A 25,797-nucleotide genomic window follows, 5' to 3' on the forward strand; every position below is an offset into this window, starting at 1 on the left:
CACAAACGCAGAAAAACGCGCACACACAAACTAAATATCCATACCCTGAGTGGGATTTCCAAGCGAGAGAAGACAGTGCATGCCTTAGACCGCTCGGCTACCGTGACCGGCTGAACACGCCGAGTTACGCGTGTGAAATGTGAGAACTGATAAACTCGTGTATGTTTCTGACTTTCCTTCCTGCTGTCATTTCTCGAATGAAAGATGATCTGGTCAGGGTGTACTAGATTATTTATAAAGTGTATAATTGAAAGGGTATTGACTTCCATGTGGTCACATAATCCAGCAAGCCAGAAGAGCAATTAATTTGTGGCGTATTGGCGTTTTTAGTTCCCAGAATTAGAGGTGTATACAGTATAAGCGTTTATGCTTAATTGCACTAAATGTCGATCACAAATTTATTTTATCTCTTACACAAATAATATCAAATTCATTGTGTATACTCTGTAAATTAAATTGGGTTTCCTATATGGTTTTCTATGCGATATATCGAAACCGTGGCTTTTCGATACTCTCGTTTCTGTGTCTTACTGGTGTACATTGATGTAGGTATTTCTTGAAACAATTTTATAAAATTAAAGAAAGTAAATTCAATATAAATGTCTCTGAATTTTTACATCGGCATGCAGCGTCTGTTTCCAATAAGAAGTGTGTGTCAGTGACGTTTCATATTAGTCGCCACGAAATGAGCCGGCGTCACGAAGCCGCCAAACTGTCATTCGGGTCGAAAGTACGCGACGAGGAGTTGGTTCTCGAAATAATATGCTTTGTAGTGCTTGTGATGTGCGTAATTGCATTTCGTTGTAGTTCGTTCATACAGAGTAAGCCGTTTAATTAAACGAGAAGTTTGTAATATGTGTGCAGTTAATAAACATTTCTGATGTGTAACAGTGTTAAAATATCTTGGGATAACAGTAATAAATCAGAAATACATTTTCAGAGCGTATAGCTGATTAAAATTACTTCATAATGTCTTGTTTTTCCGTTTCCTATCCAGAAACCCGTAGATGAATACATAAAAGAACACATCAATCTATATGTAAAGAATTTTGTAACTGTGAAATAAAAGCTCTGTGGCTACAGAACCAGGGGTCCCTCATTCGATTCTCTACGCTGCACAACTTTCTGAGAAGTAGTGGCTCTGGAACGGGGTCCACTCAGCCTCGTGAGGATAATTGAGGAGCTACTTGAATGGAAAAGTAGCGGCTCCGGCCCAGAAAACCGAGGTTAACGGCCGTGGGGATTCGTTGCTCTCACCACGCGGCACCCTCTGTTCGCTAAAGTTGGCACTAACTTCGCCGAGAAGCGGCGGTCGCTCGGTCGGTTGCGGACTAAATCCACTGAGTTTGTTTTGTTTGTTCAAATAAAAGCTCTGAAATAACTCGATAGCGGGCTGCCATAACTAATTGTCGAGCTTTAAGACATTGTATGAACGTAAGTTATATAGTAGGTCATGAGGGAGCGAGCAGTCTTTTGTTTCTGTGTGTCATGTGTAGTTCATGAGCTCTTTTTGATCTGGATGTGTGAAGTGCAGGCAACATTTATCATGGAATATGGCTTAGTTTATGAAGATGTGGAAGGTTTATCTCCTTATCAAAACGTGTAGATAGATGTCCATGTAGAAAGGCCCAACCCACAACATGGAGGACCAGGGGCTACACTTATTCTGGCCTCTACCCAATGACCTGTTACCAGTTATCCTACCATTCGACAATATATGGTCTGAGGAACAGCACCGTAAAACAGAACTCGGCGGACCGCCTCTGTGGTCAGAGCTCCTGGCTACGGATCCAGAGGTCCCGGGCTCGATTCCCGGCACTACCATATTTTCTGAGAAGTATTGGGTCTGAAATGAGGTCCACTCAGCCTCGTGAAGATAATTAAGGATCTGTTTCAAGGAAATAGCGGCTCCGGTCTAGAAAACTGAAATTAACGCCTGTGGAAATTCGTTGCGCTAACCACGCGACACTCTCTATACGCAAAAGTTGGCACTAACTTCGCCGACAAGCGGCGGTCGCTTGGTCGGTATAGTTCGCTTGCGGACTACATGCCACGGAGTTTGTTTTGTTGTTTTTACCGCGGCACACCGGTGTTACATGAAGGGTCCGCAGGTGTGCCGCGGGAGTTTGGAGGAAGGTCAAAAATCGAGAAAAAACAGGAATAAAAAATCGTTGAAACCCACGATCAGTATTATTAAAAATAACAATGATTAGAGTTTTAATGATAAAATGTCTCGTTTAAAAAATAATGGTGTGCCTTGACAGTTTTAGTGCCTTGTTCGGCGTGCCGTTAGTTGGGAAAGGTTGATATTTGCCTTACAGAAGTGAAAGCCAATAAGACGTTCCGTCTCCCGTTAACTTGGTTGGGCTACAATAATGGTTCCCCTTAATGTAGACTATCGCAACACACAGCGTGTCTAACGCGGAGAACCATCGCCGTTCCAACGATCCGTGAGTACGGAACGGATGAGAACCGCTATTCATGCGGAAGGAACCCTTGCAACGGAAATGGTTAACTGTCAGTCCTGTCGCTTTATTTGTGCAAGTAATTTGGTTCCTTAGAACCCCACTGTATCTCGGTTATATACCCTTTGCTGTATAAAACGTGTTTTGGAACGTACTGAATGTCATCTCTGTGCTATTTCGAAGTGCCGTACATGCCACTGTTTCCCTGACTCATATGTTTTATATCCTCCGCGTCTGTCAGTAAAACCTTGTGAGCTTTTCTGATAATTGTCATATGTTCGGTTATTTAGTGTCTTCTGTTTTCTTTTGTAAAAATTGCTGCTGCATTTTTCTCATAATGGTCTTGTGTGTTTTGTTCCCAGTTTCTTCAACTCCTTTTACCTGTGCAGTGTTTCTTTATTTTGTCAAGCACTTCATAGATTGCATCCCTTGTTGCTTTTGAATATTTTGATGTTTCCTGCTGACAATCACTAGCGTGAGCCTGTTCTGTCTAACGCGGTGCTGTCTCTCGACAGGTTCAACATTGCGCCTTTGTTATAGTAAGTTTGCGTTCTATGTGTATCCATATTATGTTTACATTTTAATGAATATTCAAGGTCCTGACAGTATATACAAAACTGGGTATGAATGTTATGCCTTTATATTTTTATACGTCTACCATTTATGCAAGTATTAAAACTTATTTATGTGCCATTGTCTCTGCAGGTTTGTTACCGCGTCAGCGTTTTTGGAATTCTTTTATGCCTTTTTTTTTAAAGGGGCACGCGGTAGCGTAGTTGGTTGAGGCACTATACTACAGGCCGGAAGGTCGCGGGTTCTAGCCCTGATGAGGTGGATTTTTTCAATTGACCTAATCCTTCCAGCCGCATTATGGCCCTGGGGTCGATTCAGCCTCTAACAGAAATGAGTACCTGGAATCTTCCTGAGGGTAAAAGGCGGCCGGCGCGTAAGGTTGACAACCTTACCGCCATCTGTAAGCCGATTGTCTAGAGAAAATGTGGGAGCGTCAACATCTCACAACCCGTATGGATCTTCACGGCCTGTTACAGGGATAGCTTTACCATACTTTACCTTATTTTTTTTAAATTCGTTTCTTCTGGTTTGGACACTCATGTGTTCCGTTGCTGCCCGAAATTGTGAAGTGGTATTTACACAGTGCATGCAGTTTCACATGTTGTGGTGTCAGTACAGGATGCCGAGGCTTACCGCTTTGTGGCTTTCTGTGATCTAATTGAGATTGATGTTCTTTGATTAAAGCAACATGGACTCTCGAGACTAATTTGGGTTTTTAAAATTGCGCCTCAAGCAAACACCATTGTAGTAACGGTGGAAAACTAGCGTAAAATCTATGCAAGTGCAGCTGTTTCACTGCCCCAGTGTAAGCCTGCCTTAAGCGTTTTACATATTGTAACCCTGTTCTTGGACAAACTGTGAACAGCTGAATAACCCTGCGATAACAGTTTTCTCTGGACATTTTAAACGTAAAATTATACAAAAATTGTGTATTCTGGAATGTACACCTGAAAAGTAGGCAACTGTTCGTACAATTCAGAATTATTATCTACAGTAGAAACAGTTAACAACAAGTTGTGGGGAAGAACTAATCTGTTACTTTCCTCGATACGATACGAACCGCACAGAAAACTACACGTCCAACAATCCTATTGTTGCATGTGTATTCGTTTCCGCGTAACGTTATCGAACCGTTGCATAGCAACGCCAGAAGGATACACGTGTAGACGCAGACTGACGGGAGGTATTTGTGAAGTACGTCGTTGAGATGGGCTCAGGTGCCATGACATACATACTAAGTTTGATAAGGATTGGTTCAGGCATTCAGAAGTTGATAAGGGGGATACACAGACATAGACAGAATGGTGATCTCATAAGCCTACTTTTAGTTTCTTTAATAAGGAAAGTATACCAGAAATGTGTGTAAGGGCTGTCTAACTCTCGGAATACGGACCGCATGCAACCCGCCATTTGGTTTTATGCGACCCACATCAGCTTTGCATTCCCCAAGACAAGTGTTAATGCTTTTCTCCCTTTAAAAATGAAAGGCGAATCTTGCCTGAAATGACTTTACGAAGTGTACTTTCTATTTCGTTTAATTTTTCAGTTCATTTCACAAGGGGCATATCCGTATTCCATATTCCGTATTGAGGGGGTGGGTTTCCCCATGCACTTAGACCGGTTACTGGTCCATTGTACGTCCCCCTTTAATTTCTACGGTCTCCATACCCTACCGGTACTAGTGCTTACTATCAGCCCCTTTCTGCCAGCGAGGTTCCAACCTCTTACTGGCAGGGGTATCTAATAGTTAGTCCCTTTCTGTCAGCGATGTCGTCCTCCTCTGGCAGGGGTTCCTAGTCCCTTTCTACCAGCAAGGTTTCTACCCTCTACTGGCAGTGGTATCTAATACTTTAGTCCCTTTCTGTCAGAGAGGTCCCCCCTCCTCTGGCAGTGGTACCTGATACTTACCCAATCTACCGGAAGAATTGGAAACTAGTTGGGCGGGAAACTTGGCCTAATTTTGCTCAGAGGTCTCCTAGAGACATGAGGTTCTTTTACGTGCCGTAAATCTACGACACGGGACCCACGGCTTAAAGTCCCTCCCGGAGGACTTGTTCCCTGAATTTTTCCGCCCTTAAAAATTCCACGACCTCCGCCGGGTTTTTCAACCCGCGTACCTTGAGTCATGAGGTGCGAACGTTACCCCTAGACTACGGAGGCCGCTCACAAGGGGCATAATAAATAGCTTAGAAAAGTATGGAAATGTTATGACCCCATGGCCGTACGCAGTATCGATGGAATCTAGCAAACCTTTATCGGCTGATTTCTAAGCACCGTCCTACCTGGTAATTGCTTGTGATCCCGTGTGGAGGCGGCTTCTGATACCTCCGCTGTAACTATGCGAGTCGTAGGAGGCGCCTAAAAGGGAACCCAGTGCCCGGGGGCATAACTGGGCCACCCTGTTCTTGGGGGGTATAAATACGGGGACCTGGCCCTCCAGGTTGGGTGAGACCCGGATCTGAGACAGTAAAATATTGTGGCATGCCGTCAAAAAGCCGGGCGATAAGACGTCCATTGATAGGCAACGGCTGCTGTAAGAATGTATACTTCCATTGAAACGGAATCCCAGCAGAACGTTGCCTAGGAATCGCCTAAGCAACAAACGCGTTACCCCGGAGGTGGAAGAATATCCATGGCAAAGACTACGCCAGCTAACATATTCCCGCCTTCGTTGCATGACAGCGGACGAAACCAAAGCCTCCTACATGGTGCGCGCTATTCAGTCCGAGTGCACGTTACAAGAGTCCAGCTTCGACGACACTAGTCAGTTTTTAGCGTAGATCCAACTAGAGCAGAAGCAAGGTCGCATCCGACAGAGATCAGCGGTGCAAGAAGTGTTCTAACAGTGAAGAAGAAACGTCTAAAGGACGTTAGAAGTGAAGAATATTGTGTGAGTGTAAAAGAGATTGTCTGAAACCCACGTGAATTTACTTGTCGCGTTACATAGGCAACAGGCGACAATATGATCATGAGTCCCGCCGGACGGGAACCGGAGAATGAATGTGCTGGCGACGGCCAGCAGTAATTTTAAACGGCAGACTCACCCTCTCGTCAGAAATGATGTTACATAAGGACTGTAACCGCAAGTGTTCTGTTAAAGAATACTGGTTATGAGTCTCAATGGGCTTGTCGCCAAGAGGAACTGATTGGCGGCAAACCTCCAGGCCTAAAGGAACTCTGTCTCTGACTCTGACTCTTGAGTTGCTTGTGTGGAGTATAGTGAAAACAATCTGCCTCGCGGGTAGGAAGCGGATGTCAATATTTGGAAGTTGCATAGCCATGATGTGTGGTATCTGAAACCAGTTTTGTTTACTTACTTACTTAATCTGTTCCTTTTACACCTTACGGCGTCGAGGTTGTTTTGTTTTCATTTTGATCATTTTACAGACGGTAGGACTCCTTGGACGAGTGATCAGCCCATCGCAAGGCCTCTACCTAAACATGACAACACAAACACAGAATAAACACATACACATACCAAACATCCATGCTTTGTGTGGGTTTCGAACCCACGATAACGGCTTCCGAGCGGCTACCAGTTTTGCTTTGCGTAATAAATTAGAGGTATCTGCGGACAGGTTGGGCAAACGGATCTGGGAAACAGTCCGACGTTTCGGAGGAATATTGGCATGAATTTTGGGGCCCGGAGAATAAGCAAAGCAAGAAACCAGCAGAGCACTCTCGTTGCGTCTTGCTTCTTGATGATTACTTCTATGGCTTACTCATCCATCCTGAATATGGAGACAGTACAATCTTCCTAAACGTGTGTGGACTTCTGCCGGTGTACACCGCGCTACAACGCGTTTTTGCAACAGGATGGTGATGTACAATATTCCGGAATAGTTTCTTCCATTCGTCTTTTTTTCTTTCTTAATAACGTTTAGTATGAGGCCGGTCACGATAGCCGAGCGGTCTAAGGCATGAACTGTCTTCGCTCGCTAGGAAGCCGGGATCGTGGGTCCGAATCCCACACAAGGCATGGATGTTTGGTATGTGTACGAGGGGGGACCCAAAAATAACCGGAAAACGACCTGTTGCGCGCGCATGCTTTGTAGTTACGAGTTGTGCTGCTAGGTGGTGTTAGCTGGGGGTCTCTCGCGACTGTTAGTGAGCTGGCGTCAGTCTGAGTTAAGTGGTTTGTCTGTGGTGCTCTGTTGTGTGCGTTCCTGTTTCAACCCTTTGGCGATTAGTGAGATGGCCGACCAGAAGGAACAAAGAGTGTGCGTGAAATTTATGAAGATCGTCGAAAGACCATTGACCAACTTTCTGAGGAAACGAACATCTCATGGAGCACGGTCCAGCGAATTTTAACCGAAGGTTTGCACATGAGACGGGTGTCTGCAAAATTTGTTCCTCGCTTGCTCGGAGATGACCAAAGAGAAAACCGCGTGAATGTTTGCCGCGACTTGAAGAGTGAAGTGCAGTTTTCCCTAACAGAAAGCAAAATTTCACGCACACTCTTTGTTCCTTCTGGTCGGCCATCTCACTAATCGCCAAAGGATTGAAACAGGAACGCACACAACAGAGCACCACAGACAAACCACTTAACTCAGACTGACGCCAGCTCACTAACAGTCGCGGGAGACCCCCAGCTAACACTACCTAGCAGCACAACTCGTAACTACAAAGCATGCGCGCGCAACAGGTCGTTTCCTGTTATTTTGGGGTCCCCCTTCGTATGTGTTTATTCTGGTTTTGTGTTGTCCTGTGTTTAGGTAGAGGCCTTGCGACGGGCTGATCACTCGTCCAAGGAGCCCTACCGCCTGTAAAATGATCAGGAAATTGAAAAATCAGAGACCATGGCCCAAAGGATCAGTAGAGTTAGTGAAAAAGAAAATCGTTTACTATGCTTTTCCAAGTTTCTTGCTATATGATCTGTCAATTTCATCGTCGTTGGTTTCTCTTTTCCTTGACACTACAGCCCCAGTGGGCCTAGGCCTACCTCCATGAACCTCTCCGTTCACTTAGGTTTTTCTTGATCTTACACATTCGGCAGGACTCCTTGGGCGGGTGATCAGCTCGTCGCAAGGCCTCTACCTGTACACAAACACAGAAAAACGCACACACACAAACTAAACATCCGTGCCCTGAGTGGGATTCTAACCCACGATCCCGGCTTCCGAGCGAGCGAAGACGGTACATGCCTTAGACCGCTCTGCTACCGTGGCCGGCTCCTCGTTGGTTTGATGTGACTAATAAGTTTGTAATACAGAGATGAGTACAAATTATGTAGCTCCTCACTGCGTAATTTTCTTCTTTCTCCTGTTACGTTCCTCTCCTTTGAATCCAAATATTCTCCTCGGTATCTTGCTCTCTATGTTCTTCCTGTCGGGTGAGACTGTAGGTAATTAATGAAATTTCATTAGCGAGTTGAAACGTATTGATCTTCTAATATTTCAAAGCTTTTGAGATATCCACTGCTTTTAGATTTTCTAAACATTATTTTACTTCCCCAGACAAAAGGACAAATTGCAAGCAGTTTTACAGAAAAGGTCTTAGCTACTGAACCCGGCCCGGAGAGTTATACAGTCTTATACTTTAATTACGGGCAGACGGATTGTGAACAGTTTGAATTTAATGCATGAAAATCGGAGGCTTAATGTCGCAGCAGTGTAGTGAATACAGGGTGTCCGGATGAAAGGTAACCAAAATAAAATAATTATATCTCAGAAAGATTTTATTATACATATGGGTTACACCACTACAAAGGGAAACTATCAAAGTTTTTTCTATCTATATAACTTTCTCAATAAATTTCAACGTGGGCTCCCTTGGTGACACGACAGATATCCAGACGATCCAGCGAATTTGGTGTTAACATAGCCACAGCGTCCCTTATGTGGACTTTCAGGTGTTACAGGTCGTTGATCTTAACCTGGAAGACAGTGTTCTTCACATGACCCCACAAGAAAATATTCAGTGCGGTTAAATCTGGTGACCTAGGAGGCCAAGTGATTGATCCACTTCTGCCGATCCATCTCCCAGCCATCACTCCGTCCATGTGATTCCTAACATGGCAGAAATGTGGCGGCGCATGCGCGTAAGCCGGGCACGAAAAAAAAAAAACTTACAAAGTTTTACTTTCCGATGACAAACCGGATATGTGTATGAGAATTACTTTCTGAGATATTCTTTTTTATTTTGGATACCTTTCATCCGGACACCCGATATATAACAGGCGTGCCCGCAGTAATTAAAAAAATAATCTGTTCTGAAGTAAATATAATTGCTGATATTTATGGCAACATTTTGGCGATATATCACCATTCACCAGGAAAGAAACGTAAGAAAGTTCACATCACATATGTGTCATGTTATTGACCTCCATTTCGCCGCATAATACATCAAACAGCTGGCAAGTGACGGAACAGGTGTGAACCTGGGCCGCTTTATGCACTGGAAAGGACCGGGGTTCTAGAAGTAAAGGGATTTTACAGAGGGTAATTCTCTTAATTGCTGATCACAGTGGTCGCGCGGTCGAAGGCATGAACCGCCTTCGCCCTCTCGAACACTGGGATCATGAGTTCGAATCCCACTTGAGGCGTGGATGTCTGTGTTTGCGTTGTTTTGTATGTGGGTAGCGACCTTGCTACTGGCTGATCCCCCATCCAAGCAGTCCTAGCGACTGCGTATAGATGAAAGTGAAAAGTCAGCCAAGGTACACAAGGGATGTAGAGCCATAGATAGATAGATTCTCTGAGTTGAATCTGTTTTGTAAGGATATGTTGGTACGTCGACCGCCTCTGTGTTCTAGTGGTCAGAGTTTCTGCCTACAGATCCAGAGGTCCGGGTTCCATTCCCGGCGCTACAAGATTTTCTGAGAAGTAGTGGATCTGGAACGGGGTCCACTCAGCCTCGTGAGGATAATTGAGGAGCTATTTCAAGGAAATAGCGGCTCCGGTCTAGAAAACTAAGATTAATGGCCGTGGAGATCCGTTGCGCTGACCACATGACAACCTCTATCGGCAAAAGTTGGTACTAACTTTACCGACAAGCGGCGGTCACTCAGTCGGTATAGTTCGCTTGCGGGCTATAGGCCACGGAGTTTATTTTTGTTTGTTCATCCACATCAGGAGTGCGTATGGATGGGCGGCTGTTACGACCTTTCTGCTGGTCGTGTAAGCTGTCAGTTTTGTGCTCGCTCTGCCCCGCTTTGCTGAGCGACACTTACTCCTCTAACCGCACTTCACTCACCTTTACTCCCCCTTTGTTGGTTGGTTAGTCACACGTTGTTCGTCGCTCCTCTCTTTCTTCTTTCTTTCTTTCTTTCTTTCTTTCTTTCTTTATTTCTTCTTCTTAGGTTGGGCGCCAGTAAGCTCAGGTGGTGTCGGCTTACAATAGTCGGAGGTTTATTTTGGAAAGGGGGTAAAGGTGATAGTTAACTAGTTCAGCTGTGGCTAGAACTGAGATCCTTCTCAGAGCGTTAGCTAGGGCCTCGATCATGACCGGGGGGGGGGTAGTAGTTGGTTCAGTGCTACTTTGCACTTAAACACCGTGATCATATATTGATATCTGCACTTTCCTTCACCTGATGACACACACAGTCAGTACAAAGGATGCTTGTATATAGGTCCTTATATAGGTCAGTCCTGGTATAACGGAAGTTATTAGCACAATTTACACTTTATCACTTTATTCCGGACAGCGGAAACACAAATTCTGTTTCTAAATTGTTCACGAGTAGTAGACCACTCACTTGGCGACTTACTTCTCTGTCCCCTGGACGTCAGTTCCTCAGCTAAGTCACTCCCCTTAATTCCACTGATTGGGTAATTTTGAAAACTAGGGTTCACACAATTTCTGGATCTCCAGTCGCCTAGCTCTAGTTTGGGACTTTGAACCTTAAAGTCCTAACGTCGTTTTTGACGGTACACTGACAGATAACCTGCTTGGCGTGGGTTTCAAAACGCCTACTTTTAAGTTACGACGTGCAGGACCTGTCAGTGATCGAATTCTCAAAGTTTGCCGCCGAGCTACTCGCAAGAAAATTTTCTCAGAAAAAATCCACAGGGGAGCTTCCTGTGTAACAGTAAGATTTGGAATAAGTCCATTTCTGCAAACAAGAAAGTGACTATGTCTCACTGGCTTGGTTATTACTTGTTATCAGCAATTAATTTTTGTTACTGATGATTCTAATTATACTTAAACTAGTGAGCGACAGTGGAGTGGTTACACTCCCCAAACGAATATTTGTTCTGTCATGGTGCGGTTACATTTTCTTCACAGTGATTTAACTAAACACTATAAAGGGTAAAGTTATCCCTGTACTTAATTATATGCCTTGAAGACATATGGACTAGTGGAAGTATATCTCCACAATTTTTTAGAGTGGTTTACTTCACGCTTCTGCCTGGGTTGCTCATTGGATAGGAGGCTGGGTGGGCCCCAGAGCCTGCAAAATGTATCTCTTGTTGGCTCCCTACGTAAAGCAGAGTCTGTTCAAAATTGTAATGTTATATTTCAGCGTCCTGTTGCACTGTATAGATCTGACTTTTGTGCCGTCTGAGCTCCTAAGTCAAATCTGTTCAAAATTTTCTCAGTGCTCCTGTCGCGGAGTTCCCACATTAAAAAACAATGAAACTCCGTGGCCTGTAGTCCGTAAGAGAACTATACCGACCGAGCGACCGCATCTTGCCGGCGAAGTTAGTGCCAACTTTAGTGGATAGAGGGTGTCGCGCTTTAATCGCAACGAATCCCCACGGCCGTTAATTTCGGTTTTCTAGACCTGAGCCGCTATTTCCTTGAAATAGCTCTTCAATTATCCTCACGAGGCTGAGTGAACCCCGTTCCAGAAGCACTACTTCTCAGAAAATGTGGTAGCGCCGGGAATCGAACCCAGACCTCTGGATGTGTAGGCAGGAATTCTGACCACTAGATCACAGAGGCGGTCGTTCCCACATTGCACAATGGAAATTTTGTTATGTACACTGTAGGCCTTCATGATGTGTGGGGGTTAAATGGTGTCTTTCTAATGCGTTAAACATAAAATAAAAGTATTAACGGACGTGACACGAGAAGTCGCCATAGATGAAGAGCCGTGGCGGGGTGGAACGCTGTAGTCTATCATGAAAACATTATTTCGCTTAACTGCACTGGATGGGAACGAAATAAGACATAAATGCAGTTAAGAGCACCAGTTATAAAAGAAAACCCACTGGTTATATGCATAAACATGCAATAAGTGGGCGACTTGAAGGGGGTCCATAGCTGTGACGCACGAAATATTAGTAATAGTACAGTGCGCTTGCGCGTACAATCTCCGATCCCACCCATAAACCCCACGCCAACCCATGGTGTTCCCTTTGTGATACACAACTGTTTGCTGCTCATCCAAAGTATGCAAAAAGAAAACTGTCGAAACACATAAGTAAACTTTATCTTAAAATAAAGTAACAGCCAGATAGGGTCTATATTAGGTTTCGCGCATTTAATGTCGGACTGCTCCCTAGAAGTAAGTTTGCATCCGGAAGGTCCTGCGACCGGCCAACTCGATCAAGGTTTTCCGTGGTTTTCCTCGATCCTAGAGCAAATGCTGAGTTGGTACCCAAATTCCACGTTGCGCTACTTCTTCACATGCAGCCCTCCCATTGGTAACGTCAAAATGTCGCCCTAGTATAGCCCTCCCAACGTAAGCTCAAATTTTACTATAATGCACCCCTTCCAGCGTCATATAAGAACATCCATTCATTCATCCGTAATCTGTCAGACGACAGGTCCACAGTCTCTTCCAAAACAGTTCCTCCACTTAATGCGATCTAGAGCTTTCTCCTTCAAATGAGAATATCCTCTTCTGTTCCCAAGGTCATCCAGCATCTTCTTACGTCTTCCTCGTCTTCTGGTCACTTATACCCGCCCCTCTATCTTTCCTTCGATAACTTCTTTTAGAAGGCAGTTTCTGCGTAAAACACGACCAATCCAATTAGCCTTCCATTTTCTTATTTCGTGTAGGATATTCCTCTGCTCACTGACTCTAAATAACACTTCTTCATTTCTCACATAATCGGTCCAACTGATCTTCTCCATCCTTCTCCAACACCACATTTCGAAGCTCTCCGAGTGTTTCTGATCTACTGCCCTAAGTGTCCGTATTTCAGCCCCATACAAAGCAATGCTCGAAATGTAGCATTTCACTAGTTTCTTTCTCAAATTTAAGTCCAATTTGCTGGTAAAAAGATTCTTCTTCTTGCTAAATGCAGCTTTTGCCATGGCCATCCTAGATTTAATTTCACAACTACACCTTCCATCATCTGTTAACAAGCTACCAAAATATTTAAAACATTTCACATTCTCCAGTTGTTTTTGGTCTATCTTTATTGTGGCTGGGGTTGGTTGTCTCGAAATTTTCATTAATTTTGTTTTCTCCACATTCATTTCCATGCCATAGCACCTTCCAATTTCGATTAGTCTGTCAATCATACCCTGTAGCACAGTTTCTTCCTTAGCCATTAACACAAGGTCATCTGCATATTTCACAGTTTGAATAATTTGCCCTCCTAATTTGAAGTCTCCAAGCCCATCCAGAGATCGAAACCTGATTCAGGAGGAAATTAAGAGGCGATTGAACTCGGGTAATGCTTGCTACCATTCAGTCCAGAACCTTCTGTCTTCTCGTCTGTTGTCCAAAAACATAAAAATTAGAATATACAAAACTATAATTTTGCCTGTGGTTCTGTATGGGTGTGAAACTTTGTCTCTGACATTAAGGGAGGAACATAGACTGAGGGTGTTTGGACTGAAGAGAGATGAAGTGACAGGAGGTTACAGAAAACTGCATAATGTGGAGCTTCATAACTTGTACTCTTCTCCAAGTATAATTAGAATGATCAAGACAAGGAGAATGAGGTGAGCAGGTCATGTAGCACGAATGGAGTAGACTAGGAACGCGTATAGGATATTGGTGGGAAAACCAGAAGGAAAGAGACCACAGGGAAGACCAAGGCGTAGGTGGGTGACCAATATTAGAATGGATCTTAGAGAGATAGGATTAGATAGATCTTGCTCAGGATAGGGACCAGTGGAGGGCTCTTGTGAACACGGTAATGAACCTTCGGGTTCCTTAAAATGCTGGGAAATTCTTGAGTAGCTGCAGATTTGGCTTCTCCTCAAGAAGTGCTCAACTCCATGAGTAAGTAAGTAAGCATATCAGAAGGACGAGCGGGCATTGCTTGGGAACCTTCAAAACCGGAGATATAGTTTCTTAACCCCCCCCCCCCAAATGTAGTGTATCTCACTATCTCACCACTTTCTCTCTCTCTCTCTCTCTCTTGATGTTTCGAACTGTTAATGGAGGCAACGCGNTGGCGTTCCAGTAGTATTCCTGATCTCTACATTTTCAGTTCTGAGACTGCACGAGCAAGAAAAATGTAAACAAAGAAGACGTTCTGCTCGTATGAATAAAAAGTCAGCCTGTGTATAAAGTAGTCCTGTGTTTGTGCTTCGTCGGCTGTTTCCAGCTGTTTCGAGCGATTATGAAGCAGGAGATCGCTACTAGAACAAAGGAAAATATTTTAGAAGCGGCAGCTGTGCTTGACATGCTCTATCGTAACGCGTATATGATTCTTAGGCCAAAAAAGTACGCAGAGGCGTCGTTATGTTGTGATTGTGTTTCTGAAACACTGATAGAAACAGAGTTATAATTGAGAGTACAGAATGTAATAACAAATTGCATTGTTCGTATAAAGGTATTTTAGAACTAAATATACCAACACATTTGAGCCACGGGTGAGCTGTTTTCACGTCTAAAACACACAGCTCTTAACGTCAAGTACAGATTGACGGAATTTAAAATTTCCTTACTCGTACGTATATCAGAACATCTCGAAACTTCAGGATTTAAATGCTTGGTCTGTTAATAACAAACAAAAACAAAGAGACAGACTACGTGGCCTCTGTTCCGCAAGCGAACTATACCGACCGCCGCAAATAACTCCTCAGTTATCTTCACGAGACTGAGTGGACCCTGTTCCAGACCCCCTACTTATCAGAAAATCTAGTAGCGTCGGGAATCGAACCCGGGACCGCTGGGTCTGTAGCCAGGAACTCTTGACAACTAGACCACAGAAACGGCATTTGTCTACTAGTTATCAGTTATTTCGGTTCTAGAATTAAAATTGCTGTGTAAATTTTCGCTTTAAATAATTTGTCATAAGTTCTTAAAGTACACAAAGCTGTGACTTGATCTGTTTTTATATATGGAACTGCAGCTTGGCCTCCAACAGGAGGACAAAGAATTATATATAATCAGAAGCATCTTGATTTGCAGTGAAATGAAGGATTAGACATAAGGATTATGTATCGGCATGCATACATTCGAACCATTTTAGGGCACAGAACCATCTTATTTTTAATTTTTCTCTTTCAATAAAACCGACATGGCGCCCGCGGGACCGGAGAGCCGTTTAACCCTTTAAAGCCCAGCGATTACTGTAAGTACCACTTGCTTTAATATACTAGAACTCTGCGTTCCTCTCGCAGAGCGTATTTATGTTTCTCCCTAAACAGCATCAGTCGGCTGGGTTTTACACCGGAGGCGTAATGTGTTTCCTATGAGGTAGGAACTGAATTTTTATATATAATTTAGAAGAAACTCAGTCTTTATAGAGGGCTAATGTAGATATTAAGTATTAGCAGGATCTTTCTCTGACATGGGCGCTACCACTTCAGAAATTTACAACGTTGGTGTATAAGTGAAGGGACCGCCTCTATGGTCTAGTGGTAAGAGTTCCTGCCTACAGATCTAGAGGTCCCGGGTTCGATTCTCTGCGCTACCATATTTTCTGTGAAGTAGTGGGTCTGGAATGGGGTTCACTCATTCTCATGAGGATAATTGAGGAGCTGTTTCAAGGAAATAGCTGCTCCGGTCTAGAAAACAGAGATTAACGGCCTTGGGAATCCGTTGTGTAGACCACGTGACACCATCTATCCGCAAAAATTGGCACTACTCCGACAAGCGGCGGTCGCTCGGTCGGTATAGTTCGCTTGCGGACTAAAACCAGAGTTTTTTTTATAGTGTAGCGCACATGCACACAAAATGTGCCGTAGCTTATTATTTTTCCAGTGCATTACTAGTAGATTCTAAAGGGCTCTGACGATGGACGAAGTCCGTAACCCCAGTATTTCTGACTGCATTACTAATTTTGAATGCCTAGATTTATTTGGCCGGTCACGGTAGCCGAGCGGTCTAAGGCATGTACTGGTCTTCGCTCGCTCGGTAGCCAGGATCGTGGGTTCGAATCCCACACAAGGCATGGATGTTTCATGTGTGTATGCGATTATTCTGTACTTGTGTTGTCATGTGTTTATTTTTTCTACTGCTACTGGGGTGGGACTAAGTCCCTTGTACTGCGGCCAATTCTGGCCTATTGTACCATCCCCAGATGATAGGTGAGGGTGATTGTGGAGCAGTTGGTGGAATGAAGATTGGCAAGGGAAACCGAAGTACTCTGAGGAAACGTGCCCCAGCACCACTTTGTCCACCACAAATCCCACTTGACCAGACCCGGGATCTAACCCGGGCCGCCGCGATGGGAAGCCAGTGACTAACCGCTTGAGCTATGGCGCGGCCTGTCGTGTGTTTAGGTAGAGCCTTTCCGACGAGCTGATCACCCGTCGAAGGAGGCTATCGTCTGTAAAAATGATCATGAAACTGAAAAATCAGCCCTATGCTCCAAAGTGGGGGCGAAAAGGAGGTGAATAAAGTATTTGTGTCCATGAAAGAAATTTCTTTAGAAATTTTTCTTATTCAAAATTCATAATTTAACTCATATTTTTAATGGTTAATTACATGGAGCACGATTTTCGTTCAGTTGGTCGAGAAATGTCCCGCCTTTAATGGAATCCGAGAATTCTTTTCCATGTTCCCAAAGATCTCCATTGGCCGGTATCCAAAGCTAGTTATATCCATTCCACACTGTCATCCTGTTCGTTCAAGATCCATTTTAATATTATTCTCCCGTCTATGACTGTCTCCAAAGCGGTATCTTCCCTTCAGATTTTCCGACTAAATTTCTCATCTCTCCTATGCATGCTACGTACCTCGCCTATCATCCTTGATTTGCCCATCCTGATAGTATTTGGCAGAAAATACGAATTATGAACCCCCTCAATATGTAATTTTCTGCATCCTTATGTTACTTTAGTCCTAAGCAGCGGTATTCACCTTCACATATTTGAAATTTTACATTTTTTGTCATTTTGAAGACATAAAAGTTGTATGTCACAGTCACATTATGTTCACCCTCATTGTCCTAACCACTGGTGTCTCCCCGTCCTGCACGCACACACGCTCGAGTTATTGCTCGGCTAGAAGCCAGTGGGTTTCGCTACAGATACTGATGAACTTGATGGGCGTCACTGTATGGAAACAGTGGCCTTTGACGTCCATACGTCGTTATACCGGTGAAGCATTGGAGGTGGAAGGAGGATGCCTGTTTTGAAACTTATCTGAAATAGTAAATCATTACAAACTCAGTTCGTTAGAGGCAAGAAGTCGAGTCTTTGTTCAGTTTACAGGAGTCCTACAGCTTGTGCGCTAGACCGTAAAGAAGTGGTGACTTTCCTGTAGACAGTTCAGAAACCGCAGTAATTAAAAATATAAACTTTTAAATTATTAATTGGACTGTAACGGTTCATTTTTCATGTTTCTTTTATGTCCTACCGCTTTGTGATACCGCTAGAGTGCAGGATGTTCTATACAGTTAAGTAAATATTTGTATAAAAGTTAAGAAACTTACTGATTTTCTGAGGCTGTATGTTGTATATAAAAATATCTCAACCTTTTCCAATAAATGATGTTTTTTACTTAAGAATGTCATCTTCTGAGAAGTGGCGCCGTGTAGATCTTGTGTGAACCGATGTTGCTCCGAAACGTCGGTTCACACAAGATCCACACGGCGCCACATCCTATAAGACGGCATAATTAACTTGTCTGGAACGGGGCCCACTCAGCCTCGTGAGGATAATTGAGGCTTTTTCAAGGGAATAGCGGCTCCGGTCTAGAAATCCGAAATTAATGGCCTTGGGGATCCGTTGCGCCGACCACGCGACACCCTCAATCCGCTAAAGTTGACACTAACTTCGACGACAAGCGGCGGTCGCTCGGTCGGTATAGTTCGCTTGCGGACTACAGCCCACGGAGTTTTTATATGCGATACATAAGCTAGTAAGTCATAATAGGCAACATGATGCAACAGTATAGACAGGTGATACTGAGTTCACTGGAAAAAGGAAGCGAATGTTTTCACGCTTGTAAGACGTAAGAAATCGAGATTATAAAAGGCAATACGCATAATGTGAAGATATCGCAGAGTTCAAAGTGGGTGCTTTTGAGGTTTCTGGCATGGAATTATTTTCAGTCGGTGACAGTAAAACACAGTTTTCCTGTGTTTAACCAATTAAGCAGCAGGCCATAAAGAAGTATGGGGGAGTGAATATATAGATCCACGTTTTGTTGACCTCTGTATTAGTTAGAAATGAGTGTTCAGCTTTACGATCCGGCTGCTTAACCCCTGATCCCCATTTGATAGGAGGCTGGGTGGTCCCCAGAACCGGCCTAGACGACGTGTAGAAGAGAAAAATCTTGCCTCTACCGGGACTCAAACTACGACCCCTCGACCGTCAGGCTAGTAGCCAGCCACTATATCGACTGCTCTATTCCGGCTCCCTCGGTGAACTTAACTAATTAGAAATAAAATTTGTATGGGTACATTTTGTTTACTGGCTGATATGACAAGTGGAATTTATCAAGGGAATTCATAAAGGACATTGTGCTTACAACCCTAACGAACGGTGTGCTTGAGGCGAGGCTCAAACCTGCAGCTGGACTAATGATTGTTCCCTCATAACAGGAAGTAACTTAGCCGTTCTTTCAGATTACCTTGTACTGTTGTTTTTTTTTTTTGTTTTCAATTACAGGAGCGAGTGAAACTGAGCTTTGTTGTAAAGAAGGAAACTGTAATGAAGAATGTTTTTGCTTGTGGCACATACGTAGGTGGAAGTGGGAAATGCATATAAAAGTTTATCAAGGAAACTTAAATATATGAATTATTGAATTAATTTGGCCTTAAATATCTTAAGTAAAAGGGCGTAAGGGTATGGACTAATTTATCTGGCTCAGCACAAGATCCAGCGGTGTCCTCTTTTAAATATGGCAACGAGCCTTTGGATTATATAAGAAGGGAAGCATTTTTGACTAGCTGAGTAACTGTTAGCTTCTCGATAAGGGTTCTGTTGCATGGAATTAGAAAAAACGCAACTTGATTGTGTCTTCAACCGCACTGTTTTAACATTTTGTTGCAGATCTATCAGTTGGCTCGAGAGACGGTAGTTCTTTTGCTTGAATGTAACCCAGATATTGGCCCAATGCTCGACTGGGTGGTTGACCGTTGTTACACTGGCACTGCGGAGGTGGCTGACGGCTGCTTCCTTGCTTTGGCAACAATCTTCAGTGCAAGGTAAGCTTCTGCCTCTTATACAGACTTACAACCCTTCAAAGACTGAGTCAGAGTTACTTTACGGCTGGCGGTTTACCGCCAATAAGTTCGTCTTGGCGCCAAGTCGCAGATTTTTTTTTGCAGCTGAACCTTTGCGGTCATAGCCCTTGTGTAACATCCTCTCTGACAGGAGGATGGGTTTGTCTCTTATGAATAGGCTTCGCCTTTGTAAAGTGTGTGTACGAGTATAGCACATATAACATGTTACTGAAAATTCTTTCATTTGCACTATATACAAGTAGTCTGTCAGTCAAGGCTTTGCAAAGCAGATCATGCCTATCCTACTTACCTTAAGCTACAACGTCAGCTTATTCACTTGTAAGTAATATATAAAAATCCAGTTCGTACCTCACAGGAAACACGATACATCTCCTGTACAAAGACCAACCGGATAATGCTGTTTAGGGAAGCAATCACTGTTTACTGTGAGAACCATACGGAACAAATTAATAAACTGTATGGGCAGAATGTGGAGTTTTAGGATGTTGGTGGTACGTATAGTAACCACTGGGCTTTAAAGGGTTAATCAGAAGCGTGTCAAAACCTGATATGACACTACATAACATACGTGCTTGTTACTGCGTTGTTAAATACAAATAAAAAAAAATTCCGTAGCTTTAGTCCGCAAGCGAACTATACCGACCGCCTCTGTGGTCTAGTGGTCAGAGTTCCTGGCTACAGATCAAGAGGTCCATGTTCTATTCCCGGCGCTACCAGATTTTCTGAGAAGTAGTGGGTCTGGAACGGGGTCCACTCAGCTTCGTGAGGATAATTGAGGAGCTATTTCAAGGAAATAGCGGCTCCGGCCTAGAAAACCGAAAATAACGGCTGTGGGGATTCGTTGAGCTGACCACGCGACACCATCTATCCGCTAAAGTTGGCACTAACTTCTCCTACAAGCGGCGGTCGCTCGCTCGGTCGGTCGGTCTGTTAAATACAAATACATCGTAGATCAGTTAAAGAGTTTGAATATGAATCTTAGAAATCCTCTTTCGAGAAAAGGAGTAGGTAACAGCTGGTGATAGCCAGTAGTGGCCGAAACTTGTGAACACAAACTTTTGTATATTCAAGTTAAACTTATTACACTTGACTGACCTTACTACCCATTCAAGTATTAAGATATTCAGTAGCTCAAGTTGTCCCTTGTAAAGATTATGATTGTAAAGTCGACATTTGCGCCCGCGCGCACACACACAGAAGTACAAATGTACGCCCCATGTGCACATAATCAAAACGCTGTTAAGTTGAGAGCAACTGTTCTAACTGAATGTAATTACGGCTAAATCAAGGTCACTGTGTAACAACGTAAACCCTTGCAATTAATTTTATTACAGTCACACGTCACATCAGATAAACAGTGCACTTTACACTCCCAAGGATTCTGGGTACCTCAGTCAATATAGTGATTGGGCTTCGGTTCGGGAGGCCGGGCCTAAGTCCCGAGCTGGGGCAGAGATTTTTCTGATTACCGCATCCAGACCGTATCCTAGCTCCCGGGTTCATTCTCATGGTTAAAGAGGCCGGCGCTTGAAGCAACTGTTCACTTCGCACAGCTTGGATGTTAATGCAGTTACACATCCGAGTCACCACGAACTTCATGACTTGTACTCTTCGCCAAGTATAATTAGCGTGATCAGATCAAGGAGGATGAGATGGACGGGGCATGTAGCACGAACGAGGGAGAATAGGAATTCATATAGGATATTGATGGGAAAGCCAGAAGGAAAGAGACCACTAGGAAGACCAAGACGTAGGTGGGTCGGTCTTTGAGAGATATGATGAGATGGTATGGACTGGATTTATCTGGCTGAGGATGGGGACCAGTGGAGAGCTCTTATGAACACGGCAATGAACCTTCAGGTTCCATAAAATATTGGAAATTCCTGAGTAGCTATGCATTTGGCGGCTTGTCAGGAAGGGCTCGGCTCTTATGGAGTTGGTTATTTCAAGCGTTTTCGTCATGACATAACCGAGCCTGAACCAACGAGTAATTTACGAGTTTTAAAAATAATAGACTTTTCAGTTTTAGGTGCAACTCGACGTCTCATAAAACGGGCGTGTGCTCTTATCTTTTCAGCACCTCACACGTGTATGTGTAAGTTACAGTGTGTTTTTATGGTTAATTTTCAGTTTATTGAAAATAAGCTGGTGTGTGGGCCCCACGTGATAATCAGAGGCGTGTTCTCTACTGCATTCGTAAGTCTGTTCTTAAGTTTGGAAAAAACTTGGAAAACCAGTTATTCTGTCACATCCACTCCATAGAATTCTCTCAAACATCTTTGAAGGTCCGTCGTCCTGAGACAGTAACGTATTCGTTGCGTCGTCGTTAGAAAGTTACTAGGTTCCGTTTTTACATTGGATTGTGTACCGTTGTAATCCACATTACACTTAAGAACTTATCCAGACACCTTCATTTTTTTTTTCATTGGCGCTACAGCCATCATTTGGGCCTAGGCCTACCTCCATGAAACTCTCCGTTTCACTTCGGTTTTACTAGACCTTACACATATGGTAGGACTCCTTGGGCGGGTGATCAGCTCGTCGCAAGGCCTCTACCTGTACACAGACACAGAAAAACGCACACACACACAAACTAAATATCCATGCCCTGAGTGGGATTCGAACCCACGATCCCGGCTTCCAAGCGAGCGAAGACAATGCATGCCTTAGACCACTTGGCTACCGTGGCCGGCACCTTCATATTACAATCCATCCATCCATCAGTAATCTGTCAGACGACAGGTCCACAGTCTCTTCCAAAACAGTTCCTCCACTTAATGTGATCTTCTGTTTTTGGAAAGAGACTATCCAGGAAAAGTGATAATGTGGTAGTTTTTCCATTTGCTTTCCACATCGCAGTACAGCAGCCGTTCAAACCACTCTGGTCACGCCTGTTGCTATACGAACTTGAACCATCTCGAGCATCATTTGCTCTGTGCTTCAAGTCGCTGCTGATGACGCTGCTTCCGGCATCAGTTTTTGGTGTCTCTCTTCGTCTGATGCCTACCCTTTGACCTGTCCAGCAAGGGAGGCCCTGCCAGTAGCTACGCTACCGCTGGTATAGCTCTCAGGGTCCTTGGCATACTCAAACCCCCTCACCACGATAAGGTGGAGACAACCCCCAACGAGGAGTTTAATAGGGTGGTAAACTCCATATTACAATAAGAAATTTAAAAAAACTCCGTGGCCTGTAGTCTCCAAGCGAACTATACCGACCGAGCTTGTCGGTGAAGTTAGTGCCAACTTTAGCGGATGGAGGTTGTCGCTTGGTCGGCGCAACGTAACTCCACGGCCGTTAATCTCGGTTTTCTAGACCGGAGCCGCTATTTCCTCAGTTATCCTCACGAGGCTGAGTGGACCCCTTTCCAGACCCACTACTTCTCAGAAAATCTGTTAGCGCCGGGAATAGAACCTGGACATCCGGACCTGTAGCCAGGAACTATGACCACTAGACAATATAGGCGGTCAGACACCGTCATATTACAAAACGAAAATGTCAGTTGAAGAGCAGAGAAAGCAGAACTGTCTTGCCACCTGTTTTCACGCTGGTTCCTTGCTCGACTTATTCTTCGACCCTGAAGATGGAGGCGATATGCTCCTCCTAAATGTCGGTCGACTTTCAGCGGAATACACGGCGTTATATTCTTCATAAAGACCGATGTGAGAACCTCAACTCCTAGAAAATTGTAGTTGTTTAACTAGTTCAGTTCGGTTGATAACCCGACATATTTCGACGTTAAATATTGTGACATGACGTCTGAAAGGCGAAATAGTGGAGCCATAGTAGACGTTTATTGCTAGGCAATGACTCTGTAAACAGGTTCCCGCGGCAGTGATATGTAAGCAACGATGAAGTGATTGACCTGTAACAATGGAAATTGTGTTTTCTGTTGGATCCGCCCCAAGGCCCCGTGTGGAGGCGGGGTCGAATACCTCCACCGTGACCCTGCGAGTCGTAAGAGGCGACGAAAAGGGAAGTCTCTATTTTGAGACAGTAAAATATGGTCGCGAGTCCCAAGGGACTCGGACCCGAGAAAGACTGCGCTGGCAAGGACTAGCAGCATATTCCGTATTCCGTATTCAATATTGAGGGGGTGGGTTTCCCCATGCACTTAGACCGGTTAGTGGTCCATTGTGCGCCCCCCTTTAATTTCTACTGTCTCCATACCCTACCGGTACTGGTGCTTACTATCAGCCCCTTTCTGCCAGCAAGGTTCCAACCTCCTCTGGCAGTGGTATCTAATAGTTAGTCCCTTTCTGTCAGAGAGGACCCCCCTTCTCTGGCAGTGGTACCCAATACTTCCCCATCTACCGGAGGAATTGGAAACCACTTGGGCGGGAAATGTTGCCTAATTTTGCTCAGAGGTCTCCTAGAGACATGAGGTTCTTTTACATGTCGTAGATCTACGACACGGGACCCACGGCTTAAAGTCCTTCCCGGAGGACTTGTTCCCTGAATTTTTCCGCCCTTAAAAATTCCACGACCTCCGCCGGGTTTTTCAACCCGCGTACTACGAGTCATGAGGTGGGAACGTTACCTCTAGACTACGGAGGCCGCTACCAGCAGCATATACAAAAGACAGACCCGTCCTCTCATCAGAGAGGGCGCCCCACAAAAGTAAGACCGTAACTGTCAAACGGTAATAATTAAAATATCTGGGGCTCGACACCAAGACTTACTGACTGACTGACCGACCGTCAGTCGCAATGCGACTTTGACTTGAATTGACAGTTCAGTTGAAAATTCAGCCGTAGTTCAGTTGTCAGTTGAAAGTTAGCGTGTGAAGAGAAGTCTTAGTGATTTTAAGAGGGTAATTAGCGATAGCGTTATTATTTATTGTGATTGCAAGTGATTATACAAGGAGTTATCACTAAATTCAATTTCCAGTTCAAACCCCGTCTTCTAAGTCACACATACACGTGACACTATCAAAAACATAAAGAGACGTTTTATGATACCGTTAGACTTATCATTATATTTGAGGAGACGGTGAATGTGATTAAATGTGCTTCATTAATTATTCACCATATTTAGAGGAAAGTAAAATTAATTAGTAACTTAAATCGGTTAACTTCTTGTTATCTGCAAATTGAACATAATGAGCCTGTTTGGAAGTATGCGAAGCACACCCGAAGTGCTCTTCCAGCGGACATCTTTTCATTCCGTACTTTGTTGTGCTGTGTGTCCATGTAGGGCTGTATATAACGGAATATTATTTGTACAGTTATGTATCTGAATTCACGTGGGGGAAGTATGCTTAGATTGGAGGATTATATTTAAATGGACCTTCAAGAGGTTGGGTGTATGTTACGAACTGGATTCAGCAGGCTAAATATAGAGTCCAGTGGCACCATCTCTTGTAAACATGGCAGCGAACGTTCGGATTCCAGAAAAGAAGAGTTGAGTGACCATTAGCTAATCAGAAGGGACTCCGCTTCATGCAAAATGTACAGTGTTTAGTTATTACAACGGTTTCTGTTGTTTCCTAGCGCTTAGGGCAGCTTGTTCTTTGACTTGAGCTTAGCACAGCACGCTGACATCCAGTCTCTTGCGGTGTAATTCGGAACAATTAATGTCAGGCGTAGTCCTATAGACGACCGCCTCTGTAGTCCAGTGGTCATCAGAGTTCCTGGCTACAGATCCTGTGGTCCGGCTTCGATTCCCGGCTGTACCAGATTTTCTGAGAAGTAGTGGGTCTGGCACTCAGCCTCTTGAGGAGAATTGAGGAGCTCTTTCAAGGAAATGGCGGCTCCGGTCTAGAAAACCGAAATTAACGGGCATTAGGATTCGTTGCGCTGACCACACGACACCCTCTATCCGCTAAAGTTGGAACTAACTTCGCCGACAAGCGGCGGTCGCTCGGTCGGTATAAAACCACGGAGTTTTATTTTTTGTTTCTGGACACGCCACCGGAATGTTTCATTGTTCGGCATGAGAGATATAAGCCGTGGGGAATCCCATAAGCTAGAATACCATGCAGTAAATACCTGCATTGATCTTACACTTCATAATTCTCATGGGACATCCGAGTTACTGCTTCTCTTTAAGAGAATGAATGGACGTCGATAGATCGATACTGCAAGCCAGTTCTTGAACACAAATATTTACGTCTGAGGGACAGCTTCTTTACTAAGCACATTCTTATAGATAACAACAAAATAGGCAAATCCTTGTTTTTTTTTGGAAAATTCAGATTGGAAGTGAAGTCACTTTTGCACTCAATAACCTGCGTTTTTCCCTTGCTTTCTCGTTTCTTTATTTCTCGGTG

The 25,797-nt window shown here is 44.0% G+C and overlaps 1 protein-coding gene across 1 annotated transcript in view; it reads left to right on the forward strand.

The window, feature by feature from the left end:
* Window positions 1-25,797, forward strand: part of LOC111865391 (protein furry) — a 284,199-nt gene that overhangs the window by 60,111 nt on the left and 198,291 nt on the right. Inside the window, exon 24 of the mRNA XM_023853369.2 lies at window positions 19,335-19,489. Within this exon, the coding sequence (XP_023709137.1) occupies window positions 19,335-19,489 (155 nt within the window). The remainder of the gene's footprint in view (window positions 1-19,334; window positions 19,490-25,797) is intronic.

The sequence above is a fragment of the Cryptotermes secundus genome, unplaced genomic scaffold, assembly GCF_002891405.2.
Source record: "Cryptotermes secundus unplaced genomic scaffold, Csec_1.0 scaffold295, whole genome shotgun sequence".
Classification (NCBI taxonomy): Eukaryota; Metazoa; Arthropoda; class Insecta; order Blattodea; family Kalotermitidae; genus Cryptotermes; species Cryptotermes secundus.